General features: G+C 39.9%; 1 protein-coding gene across 2 annotated transcripts; it reads right to left on the minus strand.

Moving 5' to 3' along the window:
* Nucleotides 1-2,137: 2,137 nt before the first annotated feature.
* On the minus strand, nt 2,138-16,978 carry gata2a (GATA binding protein 2a). 2 transcript variants are annotated; one of them, XM_079857644.1, is made up of 6 exons: nt 16,694-16,978; nt 11,450-11,882; nt 9,530-10,099; nt 6,900-7,045; nt 4,121-4,246; nt 2,138-3,237 (listed from the first exon to the last, which is right to left on the minus strand). In XM_079857644.1, the coding sequence occupies exons 2-6, from the start codon at nt 11,673-11,675 to the stop codon at nt 2,938-2,940; spliced, it is 1,368 nt and encodes a 455-aa protein (XP_079713770.1). In that variant the 5' UTR covers nt 11,676-11,882; nt 16,694-16,978; the 3' UTR covers nt 2,138-2,937. The 2 variants fall into 2 exon arrangements, with proteins under 2 accessions (XP_079713770.1, XP_079713769.1); XM_079857643.1 differs by lacking the exon at nt 16,694-16,978 and adding an exon at nt 12,064-12,276.
* Between the last annotated feature and the right edge of the window lie 1,180 nt (nt 16,979-18,158).

Genomic DNA, 18,158 nt, shown 5'->3' on the forward strand with positions numbered 1-18,158 from the left:
TCGAAAGCGCAGATCATTAGGAAACTTAAGACGCTACGTAAAAAATCCACCAAGTGCACGACTACAATGGAAAGAGCCGTAGCGGAAAATTAAACTGGCCAACACATCCTGACGTCACGTGACGTCATGGGATCTTTACGGGATGTGTGTGAACGCACTCACAGATTCCGGAAAATCACTGGCAGTGTGAATGAACCAAAATAAAACAAACAAATCCCAGGACACATTATCCGTGTATTTTCCAGAATCTTTGTGTGAAAGGGGCTAATGACTTACTCGTTTCCATTTACTGCTGCCACCTAGCCTACTAGCAGTTTTAGATTCTTATTTAAAAAAAATCATATTTCCATATTAATAAAAATCCTATTAAAGTTATAGTTCACCCAAAAATTACATTTAAAATTGAATCACTTGACAGCCCTAATATAGGCTATATATATATATTCAAACAAGAACTCAAAAAAGTTCAACAAAAATCAATTCACCAAGTATGGTAAATGAAGCTCGAACATGTTTACTTGAACAAATGATTTTCACGTGTCAAGCAAGTACGGATGAGCTTCTGTTTACCATATATGATGTTCTATGTGTGCAGAATAAAAGCCTAAATTAAATCTATTCATATAGACTTGAGTTAAACCTCTCAATTTATTTGCGTAACTTTTACGATGTTTTCATTAACTTGAAAGTTTTGTTGGAGTTGACTTGTAATGGAGGGACAGAAATCATTAAAAATATCTTTATTTGTGTTTCAAACGTTTTATGGGTTTGGAACGACATGAGTAAATGAAGACAGAATTTAAAATTTTGGGTGAACTATCCCTTCAAGAAAACCTTTAGTGATTTCCTTTCAGCTAATTTACCGAAGATTAATCACGCCACTGATAGATGGATGCCTCAATGAATGTTATTAGTGCAGTCAAATCGATTAATCGTGTTTAATCGCATCTAACATAAAAGTTTGTGTTTATGTGTGTGTGTGTGTGTGTGTGTGTGTGTATATATTATTATGTGTGTGTGTGTGTGTTCACAGACACACAAACACACATAATAATGTATATACACATATTAATTCAAACTTTTTTGTTAGTTGCGATTAATCGCGATTAATCAATTTGACAGCACTAGTTGGAATAGAATAGAATAGAATAGAATAGAATAGAATAGAATAGAATAGAAAACAAAAGAGGGGTGTGTGATTATTCGGGTGGGGGGATGGGCATCTGCACTTGTGCAAGAGTCGGTGTTGACCTGAAGTCGGCCCTCGTCAGCATGATCTGTGCTGTTGTTGGGTCTCTCTCATTAACTGTTGGCTGGGCTGATGGTTTCCTCAGTCGCTGCACTGGGTTAAATAGCCTGAAAATGAGACCAGGTTAAGAGCTGTTTCCTGCAAGCCTCAGCTGCAAGCACATCTGTGGGAGAAGGCTCCAAACTGCCCCCCACGTGTTTGTTCATGGACTGGACTGATTGCCTTTCCTTCCTCTTCTCCCTCTCTCTTTTTTCTCTCTTTTTCTCTCTCTACCACCAAAAAAAAACTTGCTGTCCTTTTGCTTACTTTTCCTTTGGCTCCAGAAAGACAAGCCAGAACTGAGGGGGTTGAGGAGGTCAGTTGAAAAGGAGGACACGGGGACAACAAATTCGTCCATCTAAATGCATTCTGTACAGTATGACTGTGCATTTGCATGTGATTGGAAGCCCACATACTGGACCAGTGGTTGGAGCCTGTTGTCTGGGTCAAATCGAGACACCCCGGGGGGCTTATGTATGCCATTTAAATCTCCTTCTTCCCCAGCTGCAGTTGTACAGAACAAACCCAGACACACTGCAGTTCAGGCACTTAGTGCATCTGATATCGCTTACCTTAGAACTCAGCGATGCCTAGGTGAAATTCCCTCTGACAGTCGGTATACGGAACAGCAGCTTATCCGAGCGCTTGGGTGTGTTTGTGTTTGGCCTCGTGCATGTTTTGGCATTCGTGTGCATTTCTCATATTAAACTACAGTGAATGCTGGGAAATATGATGCCCTGGAATCAGAAACATGAATGAGCAAACCGACCTGTAGCCGCAAAAATGTCTCCGTTCAGGTGAAGAGCGACTGTGCCTTTCGCAGAACGTTAGCAAGAAAGTACTCGGGGGAAAAGATGAAGTATTAAAACTTTATTTCCTTTATTTGTTTAATGGAAAATGATAAAAACGTACAGCTCAGCAACATTGCCTTGGCTAGGATAGGTCAGTGTTTTTTTTATCAATAACAATCAAATAATATTTATAATATAACAATGTGTTCTGAGGAAAGCGAAATAAGAGATAAAGGGTGAAAATAAATTATCATAATAACAATAACGATAATAACAATTAACCTTTATAAACATTTCTTTGCTTGTATGTCGTATCCATAGAGTCCATTCAGAGGGGATCATGCCCAAGGGGGGAGGGGTGTATTCCAGCATGTTAGGGGGAATAAACTTAGTGGTCTTCTCTTTCTGTCTCTCTCTCTCTCTCTCTTTGACTCATCATGTTCGCAGAGATTCAGAGCGAGTTCTTTACTGGAGAGTTTCTGAGGCGGCTGTTCTCAAAGGAACTGCCACACAGTGATTCTGCAAAGACATATCCTCTCTTTCAGGACAGTACCAAAGTGACTCAGTAAAACGTAACGAAAGGCTAAAAGCAAAGACAGCTCTCTCTCTCTCTCTCTCTCTCTCTTTCCCTCTGCTCTGTCCGTGAGGGTCCTCAGCGTCTTTTTAAACCGTCCTCTATACAAGTTGACGTGGTTGTTGATGAGATGGCACCTTCCTCTGCAGTGTCCGACCAGGAACTAAACCGACACGAACCCCCTTCGTGTCCCTCGCCTGTGGAAGATTTCTTGACGGGAGGGGAGATTTCTTGAGTGCATTGAGATTTTCGGTATAAAGGAGCTAGAGATCGAGTGTGGGTCTTCAGTGAGGTTCGGCCCAGACGGGAGAGCGGCTGGAATGGTGAGGGTGACTGAAAGAGGGGTGAATGGGAGTCGGCGTGGGCAGCATGTGTCCGGAATGGCTAAACGGTCCCAGGTGGCCCATGTGTGGCATGTGGCTTGCCAGAGCACTGTGGCTGCCAAACGGAGAGGTCTTGTCCTGCATGCACTTGGAGAGCTCCTCGAAACCCTCGCCAGATCGTTTACTCCTCTTGGACTTGCTGGACATCTTGCGGTTGCGTGTTTGGATGCCCTCTTTCTTCATGGTCAGTGGCCTATTGACCTGTAAGAAACAAGATAGGGTAGGTTAATGATGAGCACAAAGGAAGTAAAAACAAAAGGATATGAGGTCTCAAAGTACATGTTTTACAAACAGGTTTTTGAACACAAAAGTTACAAGTTAGTTAAATGGACGCTTGAGAAAAGAACGCGTTCGCTTGAGGAAAACATGATCGCACGAGGATCATTAGAATATGACGATTCAATCGATAATTTCGTCTGCCATTTTATTTTATTGTATACAAATATATATAAAATAAGTGTTTTTATCAAATATATAACCTGTTTTTTTAATGTCATGTGGTTAATTTCCATTAAAATTCATTGTAGCCTATAATTTACACTTGGCTTGTAGCCTATGCTATATAAACATTTATTTATATTTATTAGATGTAATATTTGACACAAATTATACATCAAAGGGTGGCTATAATGTAGCCTAGTCAATATTATGCTCTTAGTGTTGAATTTCAAACGAAAACCAAGCAATTCAGCAGCTCAGCTGTCACGCAATTTCGTTTTTTCTCTTTCCTCCTTTGTTTCGCTTGTTTCATTAAGGTGAAATGTATTTATTCGTCTGCTAAATAGATCGCAGCCAAGCTTAACATTAAAAAGGCTAGTTTCAGACAACTCCGAATTGATAGCCTATAACTGACGCCGTATCTTGAATGGCAGACCCGCCCTGTCGTCCCTCCTGGGAATAACGCCCTCCTTTGAAACAAAGCTGGATTAATCTAAAAAGAAAACGGTCAACGGGCTCTGTCTGACAGGGAAAGCCGGCTTTGCGTCCCCGGTCTCTCTCTCACCCTCTCTTCAATCGATACAAGCTGTCCGCCCACTTGAGCACTTCGCTGTCACTTTCAGTGTTTGCGACTCTTAATACTCACGTTGTGGAGTTTGTAGTAGAGCCCGCAGGCGTTGCACACCGGGTCACCGTTCCCGTTGCGCCGCCACAGAGTGGTCGTGGTTGTCTGGCAGTTCGCGCAGCAGGTGCCAGCTCGCCTCGCAGCAGACTGTATAGGCAAGAAAAACAGAGTATTCAATACTGGGTACACGACATTAAAACATACATTATCCATAACGACATTTTTAATCTAAAAAGGATGGAGCCATTTTAAAACGAATAGCCTAATTCCGTTTACCTTCAATGGATGAGCCTGGTTATTATTGCGTAAAAAGACTAAAATAGGTTAATCAATTATATTGGTGGAAACTTTATTATTATTAATAATAAATGTTTATAAATGTAGTAGGCCTATATATATATATATAGCCTATATAGAGTTTTTATTTTTTTATTTTTTTTACTCTAACATCGTGGCTTATTGTCTTATTTTTATTGAGATCTTTTTTATTGCACTGAATGCAGTCGGACTGCATGAACTCAATTCTGCATTTCTATTCTACGCACTGTGACTGACATCAAACAGACATTAGATTTGGGTTGGAGTAAAAGCATCCATGATAAGAATCTGATGGGGTGACGAATATTATGACTCACCCATGTGTAGGCTACTCTGCACCAGACATCATTTCTAAACTATCCCGCCACGATGCGGCCTGAACATATTAAGTCTCTTACAAGGACTCGCCTCCGTGTTTGCACTAATTAAATATAGCCTGTTCTGTGCATTTAAATACGCTAAATTCAATTTTCCAATTTGTGCCCTGGTTCGAAAAAAAATAGCTTTTTTCTGACCTGTATCTAATAGCTAAATTCTGCCATATTTCAGTACAGATCATTAATTTATATCGTTTCGATACACTGCTCGCCTTGATGCCACGAATCAAACGCTTTAGTGGGCGGGGCGTCTGCAAAGCCGGGTCATCAATCCTCTGTTCGCTTTTTGTCCATTACGGATCAATTTTTCACACATAATGAGAAACATCTATAGGCATACAACGCAATTTCCCCGCAGTCCAACACGTATAGCATTTGCAGTTTGTGTTCATTAACGATTTACATAATAAGCTTTTGTAAAAGGAAGCTACGAATAAAAAAAAAACCGCCGCTCTGAATAGAAATTAAACAAAACGCAGACGACAACAAAACACGCACATTCCGATACTTAAACTCAGTGCCAGTCGAGCATGACAAACAAGAGAGCAAAGAGTATAAATCCATTTATTTTCCAATCCCTGCCCCAGCCCCTTCACACATAGTGCTCTGATAATCGCTTTACAGTAGATGTCATTCGGGCCTGCCGGGGCCAGAGAAAATTCAGCCGGGTTTGTTGAAGACGGAAACACCCGGGAGCCTGGCTTCCTTATCGGGCCCGGGCAGATATCCGGATAGGAAACAACTGGATGGCCTTTGAACAGCGCTCTGAAAACACTTCAGCCCAAAATGCAAAAGCATGGGCCAGCACACTGACTCCATGGAAAACCCTGTGGCTTTTTTCACCATGAGAACATATAGAGAAACTAACAGCTACAGTATGTTACACCTACTACTGCTAAAAATAATAATGATCATCATAATTGGGAATTGCAGTTGCAATCCATATTTCAATTCCTCTTTGAATATGTCACTCTGTTATTCGCTACAAGGCTCATTTTTCTCTCGCTGAGTATGTAAGCGTCTCTTTTACAACACTGGAAATAAGATTCCCTCTGAGACTCTTATATTTACACTCTGATGGTCACTTAGCCAAGTGAAAATTAAATTATTACACATGGCTGATAGAAAAGACGCTCTCACTCAATTAACCAGCTTGCTGTGTCTCCAAATGAATATATGATAATATTACGTCACGTTTTGAAAGACTGCAAAAATGACTCAATAACAGTGTAAAGAGACAGAGGTAGAGATATAGAGTTTCATCCGCTAGACGATATAATAAGATTATGTGAATAGAAAAATCTATCTAGTTTGGGAAAATAATATCCTGCCTGTTTTCTTCAAAAGTCATCTGTTTTCGTAGAATCTTGATGTTGGATAAACTGTCACCCCTGCCTGGCGAGATATGAGTTATATTTCAATACAAGCGTAGAGGAGCCTTCTTTTACAAGCTGTCCTGAACTATGGAAAAACAGCAGATTAATAACCAAAGCATAATCAAGTTAGACTTTTCACACATCTTAAAGATTTCTCCACAGGGAAACAGCTAAATGATCTTGCACCTTCAATCAATCATCTCAATGTAAAAAGCCATTAAGATAAAAGAGAGTCAAAAATCTGCTTTTAAGCATCTCGTCTCACCGAGATCAAATTAGATAATTCTGCTGGCAGCGATTCTAAAATGGAACCAGAATCATAAGCCAGCCACACGAAACAAAACCAATGGCATGTGGCTTTCTAAACACAGCCAGAAAAAGAACAACTGGATCAAACTGCTTGATCTAAACAGATGCGCTCAGGCAATATAGTGCAGCAACAGGTTTCACTCAGTATGGAGTGGTGATAATTGTCCCGGCATGGGCATTGGTATCAGTGACAGTATCAGAACTAGAAGCAATAATGATAGCGGGAACAATGGCAATAGTAGCAGTATTGTAACAGGCAGAGTAGGGGATCACCAGGGGGTGAGGGCGACAAACAATTCCAGGAAGATTATAGGGAAAATATAACTTTCCTGCAATTGTGCTCAGGCTTTCTGCTCCGTGCTCCTATTTAGCCCTCTTTCTCACGTGTGTAAGGAACTGAAAGAGTGTTGATCTACTCACCAGTCTGCGCTTCGGCTTGATAAGGGGTCGGTTCTGGCCGTTCATCTTGTGGTAAAGGCCGCACGCGTTGCAGAGGTAGTGGCCCGTCCCGTCCCGCCGCCACAGCGGGGTAGAGGTGGCTCCGCAGTTCACACATTCACGCCCCTCTGTGCAGAATTCAAGTGGAGGGAAAGCAAAGGGAAATTTATATAATTAAGAAGTTCACACTCGATCTACAATACAGGAACACGGGGTCACGGACTGGGCAGAGAAAAACAACTCCCATGTTAATTAGCCAACATCTAACATGACATTCACATTGGAATCCCTTATCTGAACTGGATGCATTACATAACTGATATCGAAATGTATGAATGTGCATGTGTGGATGAAATTACTTTTTTTTTTTTACGCTGCATAACTGTGGAAAATGAATACATCCAGGTTCTACTCTTAAATTATTTACAGACCAACCTTTTAATTTATCTGCTATAGAGAGAACCCTAAATATCAGTCTGCTTTTGCATATACAACATTTTCCAGACACTTTAAGAAGAAGCTGATTAAAGTTAATTCCATGTTATATATTCTCACTCCTGTTTATCAGCCAGCTGTCCAGGCTTGTCCTATATTCTCAGGTGTCATATCACAGTAAAGCACCCTAACCTGCTGGAAAGGGCCCTGCGCTTTAATTCATATGCTCTTCCTCCTCACTCCCCTGAGCACCTCGCTATTATTCACATTATAATGTGAGGTAGTCGCTGTCCCACCCTGACCAGAGAAAAGAATACGCCTGGACAATGGATGCTCTTTTGAAGTGTATATGATGTTGTAATTCAGTCATTTTCAGCCCTTTTTTCGAAGTTTCACTTGCATTTTGAATGTACTGAAACTTGGTGCTGGGAGTGTTAGGTGAATACAGCCCAGCGAATATAGCGAATAGTAGGTTCACCTAAATCAGAGGTGTAGCCTATATTGTTACATTTAAAAAAAAAAAAAAAAAATCTATCATTTTTTTTTTCATTTATGCATTTGCCTTTCACAGTCTCCTTTCGTATTTTCTGAATTTTAAAACAAATCAATATTTTTTTTTCTTTCAATGCCCAATCATGTTTGTAGTATTCATTTAACATAAAAAATATTACTGTGCAGTTCAAAATTGGTTCCATTCACCAATGCACTGAACCCTATAAACTTTTCCACCTATAGACATTTTCTACATTCATAGGTTGGTAATCACTGAGTGTTATTGAGTATATTATTCATATCCATTATTCATTCATTTATTAAGCATCTTGTATTTACATATTGTTATTCCTATTTTAATGTAATATCCAATTATATTTGCATGTAATATGTGTCATATAATGTAACTGTAACACATTAAGAATAGTTCAAATTAATGTTATTTGATAGCAGTGCATCGGGCCGACGTCGTGCATAAATAAGCACACAAACAGCAGGGTCCTGTCGCCTGTGAAGGCCTGTCCCGCCGGGGTTTTGTTAGTATTGGGGTCGTAGGAGGGCGGAGGGGGGAGTATGTCGTGATTTCTTCAACTGAAGGTATACAGGATATGACTGGAGCCAGCGCGTCGTGACTCCTCAACGTTTTAAGTGCAATAAAGGCTACATTTAAAGGAAAACAAAGCGTAAGGCAACACGCAGCCTGCCAAATGAAATCATTCATCTTAAGACCTAACACGCAGGAAAAAAAATCGAATCTGCATGGAATAAATATATCGAAGTTTGTGTGTCATTTAATATGCTAATTAATGTCGAAAGTTCTGCAACCTCGCCAAAAGCGCCATTTTCATAATTTATTTTATTTATCATTTTTATCAAGCCGTTTTCAATACAGCTCCACTAATATATTGGTATTTTTTGGCTGGATTCCTTGCACTTTAAAAATGTTTTATCATAATGTTAGAGGCCTACATTTGTGTTTCTTCAACTTTATAATTTCTCAAATTTTATCTCAATTTTCTTCACCATTAAGTAAATTAAGTTTGTTCGCAAAATGCAATATAGCCTACAGGTCATCTCTTTACATTTATTTAAACATGTAAAAAGGCTACGTAAAAATAGCCTGTCGACTTTTTTTCACTAAACAGCTGGCTTGGGTTTGTAGTTTATGTATGATAACCACTATTTTTATAGGAAATGCCACCTTTGAGTGGTGATGCATTATGATGTAGCATTTTTAAGAGCTGCTGAAACTTGTGGCGTGTCATAATTAAAAAACTGTGGTGTAGAGTTGCCTCGAGGGAGATTCCTAAAATGGCGGCCGAACTCATTTAATTAGACAAAAACAAAATAAGTAAACTCCAAATTAGATTAAAACGTTGTGTCCAATAAAATAAAAGCTGTGATAATGGAAAATTGAAATATCTAGGCCAGTAAATCATTGGGGATTCATTTGTATAGCCTATGGCTAAATTAAATTATTTTCAAATAGCTATTCACATAAAAATCCTACACATATGGTATTTACATAGGCTATAGCCAATACTTTGCATAGGCTATATATTTTGTAAATGTAACATTTTTAATAACTGATGTGAAAAATGCTTTGTAAAAATGTTATCCAACCCAATGTAAATGTATCTATTCTTCACTTCACGATCGAGTCAGAGAGCTCTAAAGAAACTCACCTGAGCACGATCTCGTCTTGCTTTTACATTTAGGTGTGAAGCCCGAAGCGGATCCACTGAGGAGGGTACCAGGATGGAACAGCCCGCCACCGTACTCGTGTGGAGTGGGCAGGGAGTACGTTGGGTAGGTCGGAATGGGATGATGCGTGGACGGTGTTTGGGCGCTCATAGCCAGGCTTCCCCGAAGAGGACTACATCCCTCCATTTTCATCCCATCAGCGATGACTTGGTACTTGATGGAGTCCTTTTCGTCCATTCTTGCAGTGGTGGAGTTCGGAGAAGAAGGACCAGGGTCCGGTGAGACGTCTTTCGGTGGGGTTGGGGGGAAATTGTAAAGGGGATGTGGACTGGAGTGTGTTGCGGATGTGAGGGAGGAGACGGGAGCGGTGCTAGAGCTACTGCTGCACGGGTAGCCGGCGCTGGCGGGGTGCAGGCCGGGCTTGCTGAAGTGACTGACCGCCCAGGCGTTGTGGTGCGCGGCGGAGAGCGCTGCCTTCCCGCTGTCCAGCCAGGGGATCCCGGGACTGTGTATGAGGTGTGGCCGGCAGACCTGACTTCCCGTGAGACGAGCTGAGAAATACAAGAAAGAAACGAACATAAAAGCTCAATTCGAATTGAAAATTACGAGCAAAATGTCTAAATCTCTACAGTTTTTGCCGAAACACCAGTTTGTTTTTCAAACAACAAAATGTCTAATGTTCAACCTCACCTGTTGACTCCGTACTCAAACAATACAAACTTGATATTGAGATAAAATACAATTATATGAAATATCAATAATGCACAAAACCGCATTTGCCGATTCACCCTTTAGTCCAGTGTTTGCTCGCTAACAATTAGGCTAAAAGATGTTTTTCTTCGTCTCGACATGATTTTCAAAATAAAAACGCACTTACTCCTAAGAAACAGACGGAAAATCTCCTTACAAAAGCGACACACGACAACTTTTTTAACGAAGCATTCTCACTACAGCCTGTTCGTCGCACAAATTAGACACTTGAACTAAGAAGTTCATCAGGAATTTTTCGTTTTGATTTGGCATCCGGGAAGTGCCTTGATCCCCCTCTCTCTCCCTGACACGAACTTCCCTTTCCTCATCAAGTCATTCGTTGGACATTTTCTTTTTCTTCTTATCTTTACATTTCAACACGCACCTCTTGGAGATGACAGTTCGCACCGCAGAGAAGAAATCCGATATCTTTCATTTTAAACGCATTTTTTGTCATCCTTTTGCTCGTTTAATTGGTGTCTGCCAGGCACATATGCATAACGTTTTTGCAAAACAACAGAAAATAAATAAATAGGCTAAATATATAAATAATAAACATTAAGTCTACATCAGCATATTTTGGTTAAGCCTCGAGACATCGAGCCATGGGACAGTCCCGCATTTAGGCCGCACTAGGACTCAAAGTGAGTAAAAACCATCTAAATCTTTCGGTTTTACACTACACGCACAACGCAGCTGTACTAAAGTAACACCAGTAGCCTTTCTATATGCAACTGACACAAAATGGGCATGAATGGTGTCGACAAGGTCAAGTTTGTTTACTAAACCTTCTTTAAGCACAAGAGTAGCCTAAGCTATACGACCAAAAAAACATAAACAAATGTTCTCTTTCGCCACAAATATACAACATTTTACATTGAACTGTTCGTAACACATTTAAGTATAAATAATAGGTTAAGTAATTTAGCAATAACAGTAACAGTATTATTTCAAGCAGCTTTATAAATTAATTCACATTCATTAGTTTATTTTCATTCATGATTAATGTAAAGTGTGACTGAAATATTTATCGGAAATTACATAATGAAATATCCACAAGATAGCCTACCTTTACACATTTTGTGATTAAAATATTAGCCTATAAGTAGCCTAATTCATGCGAGAGAATTTGACATAAAGATGAATCATACCGTGCGCTTGTCCGTATGATACTCTGGCCCGAGAATTTGAGTAGTAGGGGTTCCCCTGCGAGTCCAAGTGATTTAAGAACACATCCACCTCGTCCGGGGGAAGAAGAGGGGCCATGGGCTCCATGTAATTGTGTGTAAGCCCGTGATGATGTGACTCTGGGTGCTGGGCGTTGAGTACCGCATGATGATGGGCCATCCATCGAGACTGATCGGCCGCAACCTCCATGTCTGAAGTGTCCGCGTTTAGAAAACGTTAAAAAAAAGTTTTCTAGATGCCTACTGAAAACCTTTTGGACACTTAGAGACCCAGGTCCTTTAGATTATTACAAATATTTGTCGTTCAGCTTCAGTTGGTGATGCTTTGTTCACTTTCTATGCCCTTATTTTTGGAGAAGAGGTCCTGCTTCTTTGCTTTCAGAATGCTCAGGAACACCTGTAAGAGAACAAACAGATGCATCTCAATTTGAACGTTCAATACATTGCAAGACAGATTTAAATTAGTACAAAGAATCTTCGCTTTATCGAAATACGCTATTGCAACTTAAAATAAGTCGCTTCATTACAAGCTCAACTGCGCAATTTTAAAGAATTATCGGTATAGCGCAAGTACTTACGGCGCAAAGTAGCATTTCAGCACTACAATCCTCAGTTTATTTTTTTCCCGTGTTAGTCCTGTACAAAGAATGTTAATCCTCAAGATGTCTGTTGACATTCGTAATTCGCCACTGGTTTAAATTGTCCACAGCCCAATCGTTAAACTCTCTAAAACTCTGCGTCTGTGTGAAGCGGAGAGAAGTCTCGTTAATGAGTTGTGCCTGTGTACTGTCGGAACTGGCGCCAGTAGATTCCATATCTTACGAACATGGGCGGGGTCACGGGCTGGCAGGGATCGCTCTGTTAACCAATAGCAGATCGCGCTGACTGCCATTGGCTCGAACATCATGCTTTCCAAACTGCCACGGCGACTGTCGGCCTAGTGCTCCACATTCAGAGAGCTGAGAGACTCATCATTCAGCAGAGCAATTTATTCAGATCTTTTTACCTTTCTTAGAGCTTCAAGATGATGATGTAATAATGTTGTCTTTTTACTCAAAGACTAACAGAATTACCTGAAATTAAGAATGTAAAGCTGAAGTCTTGTATACGGCCTCGTTTATCAAGACAAAAATACTGCATTTTTTTATTCGAATAATAATATTACATTGGTTAGACTACTAACCATTGTGTAAGCATAAATTAATAGTGTAATTACTTCTTTTTTCTAGGCTATTGATAAACAAAATTAGGCCTATTTATTGCAGTTATCATAAACTTTTGTTTAAGAACTTAATACTGTGATTAAGACCTGTTGCCTGACCATTAACATTTTAACATTGCTTAAAACAACAAAACCTGTAACAGTGAAGTGTCACATGCGATATGCCTAAAGCAAACAAACACGATTCCTAGCACCTCGGGCATTAATTGGGGAGGAGTGTTTTATGGTCCTTAAATTCGAGGCTATTGTTCTTGCGCGTCTAATTGTTTTAAATTAGTTCTCACCACATTCTTCTTGTGAAAACAGTCTTTGTATGCCGTTTCGAGCGATCAAACGTTACTTTACATATTAATGGCGGGTCCGTGTCTCCTTGGTGCCGACAGGTCGCATGGGCAGGTCCAAATTGAGCCAATTGGTGGCCATTAGGGCAGCTTCGTTGATTCTTACTTACAATTATCTCATGGCAAAACAAGCATCAGGCTCACCCACCGCAGGCAGAAAGACAGAACGACGCCAATTAGCTTGATAAGCGTTTAGATAAACTGTGGATACAGGTTAGTCAACTGAAGACCTCATTGTACACAAAGGGTTTAATACATTGTTGCGGCTAAACATAAAATGTGCTTGTCCATCCAGTCAAAAAAAGGCTATATTTCCTAATCCAAGCGTTTTAAATTCGTTTAAACAAATTTGCATAGCCTACTAATTTCATGCAGTGGAAGCTCCAATTCAAATAATCTAATACAAATAAACACTCCTTCCGTTAACATATAAAATGTAATAGGCCTATATATAGCAGCATGTTCCTTTAGATATCTTCTATGGCCTCTAACTACTTGTATAACGCTTTGTGTATATTAATTATTTAACCTGTCTGGTTGGATCAATCAAAGATAACACAAGATAGACTTGACTATCACAACCGGGGCGCTCCGGCTCGTTTTTCATCTATCGAGAAAGACACTGTTGAGGTAATTTTGTTTTCTTGATGGAGTTACAGCTCTGGTCTAGCCAAGAACCGGTTTTAAAAAATGAGAAATTGAGTTTTAGCCAAACTGATTTTTTTAGGCTACATTTTATCCTAGAAATAATGGTGGGGTGTATTTCTGACAATAGGGCTATTTATTTTTATTATTATTTAAAACAGGAGTTTTAGTCTGAAGATTGAAAGGCAATAATTGAAGCGCGATCTCAGAGCCCCTATCGGCCGCCACTCTGACGCCATGACTTGATGTCACAGTATCTCGGGAAAGAAGAAAAAGATCTAGACGCGCTGCAAATACTTTTCCACAGCTATCTACATGTAATACACTGAGTATTAATGGCTAGTATAGGCATAGTGTGTTTTCATATGTTTTCATCATATAACCATCATAAGAGGATGCATTTTTTTTTTTTTTTGGTAAGAGTTTTGGTCTGGCTGAAGAGCGAATAATCAATTTGGACAATAATATTGAGCACTTAAACCACAGAGCTTCTGTCAACGTTGGATGTATAAAGATGCTCAAACAGGCTATTTGGCCTTATTGTGTGACAATATCAGATGTTTAAATCCCTCTTTAACGGACTGGATTCCTGCCAGGGGCCCTACACAACACAAAGAGCCCAGCCTGAAGCCAACAAATTAGAATGTACAATAAAATATGACTCTTGGTTTTGCTGTGTAATGATGCATTTTATACACATTCTTACATAAAAAAGGTGCAACAGCAGATTATGCAGATATAAATGGAAGCTGATATAAACCTTTAAATATACGCGTATACAGTGATCTTTCACATTGTCATAACTGCTTTATCACAGACTGAGTGCTAATGAAACGCAACACGGCGTCTTTAATAGGCTTTTTTACATTTACACTAATTTTGTGTAAAAACGCAGTGGCATATAAAAGTCAAACTTTAATAGTCCTGCTCTGACCCACCTCAGCCCTTATGGGAAATAAAATATTCAATATCTGAAATGCAAATATTGAAATATTTTCATTATTTCATAACATTTATAATTCTGTTGTAATTTCGGTGTAAATTCATTTCTGCCGCTAGTGGCTATGCCACCTTACATGCAGCTTCATTGCCGCATTTGTGGTGTAAATGTGGCAATACATGTTTATTATATATAGTGTGTGTGTGTGTGTGTGTGTGTGTGTGTGTGTGTGTGTGTGTGTGTGTGTGTGTGTGTGTGTGTGTGTGTGTGTGTGTGTGTGTGTTTTGCGCTAATCTTGGCCACCTAGGGCTAAATATTCTTTAGAGAATACCTGAACTAAATACCTGTGGTAATCCAGGTGCTCTCGACGTTAGAACAAAAGGGACTGTCCTTTTAGGGACTTAACATTTAAAGTCGGGGTGTGTTACTAAAGAGATTGACCCGACTGAGGACTCTAACTCAGTGGGCCACTCTTCTTTAAATGCGTGTGAAGATTCAGACTTTATTTCTTATGTAACACAAGTCGTGTCGTCTAACACGTGTGACTGTGACGACGGCAATGACATCATGTTTGTGATGTCACATTATACTTTGCTTTAAATTAATTGCATCAATGGAAACAAGCTCCGCGAAAATGGAGGCAATCATTCCCTTAATTAACAGGTGCCGTGAAATGGCTTTGGCCGTTCGTTCCCTCACCGCGCATTTATCATTCTCCGTGGGGTTAAAGGAGGGCAGGAGGGGGCAGAGAGCGGCGCAGAAGGGTTTGTGAAGATAAGCAGGCACTGGGATATAGGGGGAATGACACAGACCAGCTGAAGCGGTATTGTCCTTTACTCACGGGTAATTAGATTGTGACAGGGCACTCGGGGGCAGACACAAGCACAGGCAAAGTCACAAGCCTCCTGTCCTCTGCTGAAGCATGAATAACAGGGTTTGAAAGCAAAGCGTCTCACCCTCTTTTTATTTCAAACAACAATCCACATTATTTTGAGGCGAAGTCTCATATGCGTGCATGCGTTCTCAGTATAAACGACCCTTCCTGCGTTTATTCTAACGCGCATGGTTCATGTCTTGCGCGGCACATTGGGTAAAGTTCTTCTTCTGGGTGATGGCATTTGTTTAGTCGGAAAATGATCCTGTGGCGGTCATAAATCTGATGGGTGATGACAGCGCGCCCGCCCTTCTTTTGTGCTTGACAGCTCTTGGAGTCAATGATTTAAATAAACAGCACAGGTGGGCTAATGCAGGCGTCCTTGGGGCATTCCTGAGAAAGCTAATTCCTCAACTCACCCGCGTCACATTCGCTTTCACATTTATAATCATTCAAATTCCCATTTGAAAATGTTGGCGGAAAATGATTTTCGTAACGTGTGCTGTTCTTGGTTTGTTGAATAACAAAATCGTATCAACACAAGCATACATTTCCACATGAATCTCTTAAATGTACATTATTTCATGCATTGTTTCATTAATAAATGTTTTGTATTGCCTATTGTGTATGCGGTGTAAATGTATAGGCTATTGCATTTTGGGCTGTTTAATTTGGATTTTATTTTAACATGTTTACAATGAGAAAGGCATAGAATGTCCCTTTTAATAAATGTAAAATAAGTAATACTATTTTAAATATTATAATATTATATTAATATTACAAGCACTCGTGACTATATCTTTGAGCTATACGAAAAACGTAGGCTATAACACTCTTTGTCATTTCTTATAACCCGAAATGCCAGCAGTAGTAGCCTACAGTGTAGATAACGGATTTAGAAACACAATATGTATTTTTATATTTAATAAATTATTATTTCTATTCAGCCATACAAACGCATCATTTTATCTTTTTTTTGGTTTATTATAAACCATTAAAAACTGCTATCAAATTAAAATAAACTCTTTTGATTTTTTGATGGAATTAAGTACATCATAATAAACCTATTTTGGACTAACAGTTCTCTTTATAAATACCTCTCTAAAACGCGTGAATAATCTCTTCGTATTACTCGACCTCACGCTCGCTGTGTCGAATGATATAGTCTACGCAAAACGCATCTTACCAGTGTTTACGATTAGGCACTCTTCTCTTGACATTTAGCAGAGAAATGTGTCCTGGGGCCAATTCCGTGTGGCACCGTCTTTGAGGGAAGAGTATCGGTGATTCGTTGCGCTTTGCGAAGCGCTGAAGCTCCGGGCACAGTCTTCTCTTTAGCTGGCGATGCCAACCTTCCCTGACAGGCAAGCGTCGTTCCAGAATTCGTTCGCTGAGGATCTTTCTTCAGTGACTTACGGCGTGGTGTAGTGTCTGACACATCGTACTCTCTCTCTCTCTCTCTCTCTCTCTCTCTGGCTGGAAACAGCGAAACTTGAGGCACAAAGTGGGGCTGCTGCAACGTAGCCGTGCGTCAGCCAATCTGGTCTTCCGGGTCGTGCTTTGATGGATAAAAGCTGTGCTGAAGATGTTATGTGTGGTTCTCACTCGTATAATTATGGAACAAGACCCAGTTGCACCTACTGTCACTCTTACTTGGTTTGGCATATGCTATTATTCTCACTTTTTTAGATTGAGAAGTTAGGATAATTTAATTAAAATCATGATTTATCACAACTTTTTTTCTTTTGTCAAATTAATGTAGTTCAGACAACATAATATTTTGATTTTCTGCTGATTACACCAATCTCCTTCGTTGTATTAACTCAAATGTTTAATTTAATGAACTCAAAATGTTAAGTTAATCTCACTTTTTTAAGTTAAACCAACAAAATGTTTTGACAGTGCAGGAATAATTATAAGAAGCCAACCCCACCATAGATAGTATGGTAGACCGATACTGGAGCGTGATTTGCACATTAAGTATTGTCCTTCTCATTTTGATCACTGCGATGCTGCAGATGTGTTTACGTGAGTGTTGTGAATATGTAAATCTTTACTTTTAATATGAGACGCCTTTAGGCTTCCCATCTTAATGAATTCTATTCCTTCTTGATCTTGTCTATATTATGTTGCGACGTCGCGGTCGACCTTGCCTTCCCCCCAACCCAGCCAGTTTTAACTCTCTCACACATAACACCAACTTTTAAAAATGCAAAGCCTCGGCAAATCTCTGGCACAAGACCCCGTGCTCGCGTGCATCGGCTCATGCAGGGCAGGTGCAGCTCGCGCCCGGCTTCCCCCAAGAGTGCACGAGCACAATGAGAGCGCGAGAGGAGTGAACTCTGACAGAATTAATTGCATTATATAGAATGATCAAAATAACAATGTCCATTGCCAGCTATTGTTTTGTTTTCATGCAAAAGACCACGAACGGTGAAGGATTCAAGTCAGTCAAATCAGAGGCTATAGCCTACTCCGGTTGGTCGCAACCATGATGTTGAAAAAGCAGGCCTATAGGATTAGCCTATGATAAAAATCAAAATTCTTTGGTTTTCCCCATTGTCTTGCACTTATCAATAAGGATAGAATAACAGATTAAAAGAAAGACAAGTATTTGGCTACTCAGAGTTTCCGGTATAAGTGCATCGTTC

This window comes from Squalius cephalus (assembly GCF_949319135.1).
Source record: "Squalius cephalus genome assembly, chromosome: 22".
Classification (NCBI taxonomy): domain Eukaryota; kingdom Metazoa; phylum Chordata; class Actinopteri; order Cypriniformes; family Leuciscidae; genus Squalius; species Squalius cephalus.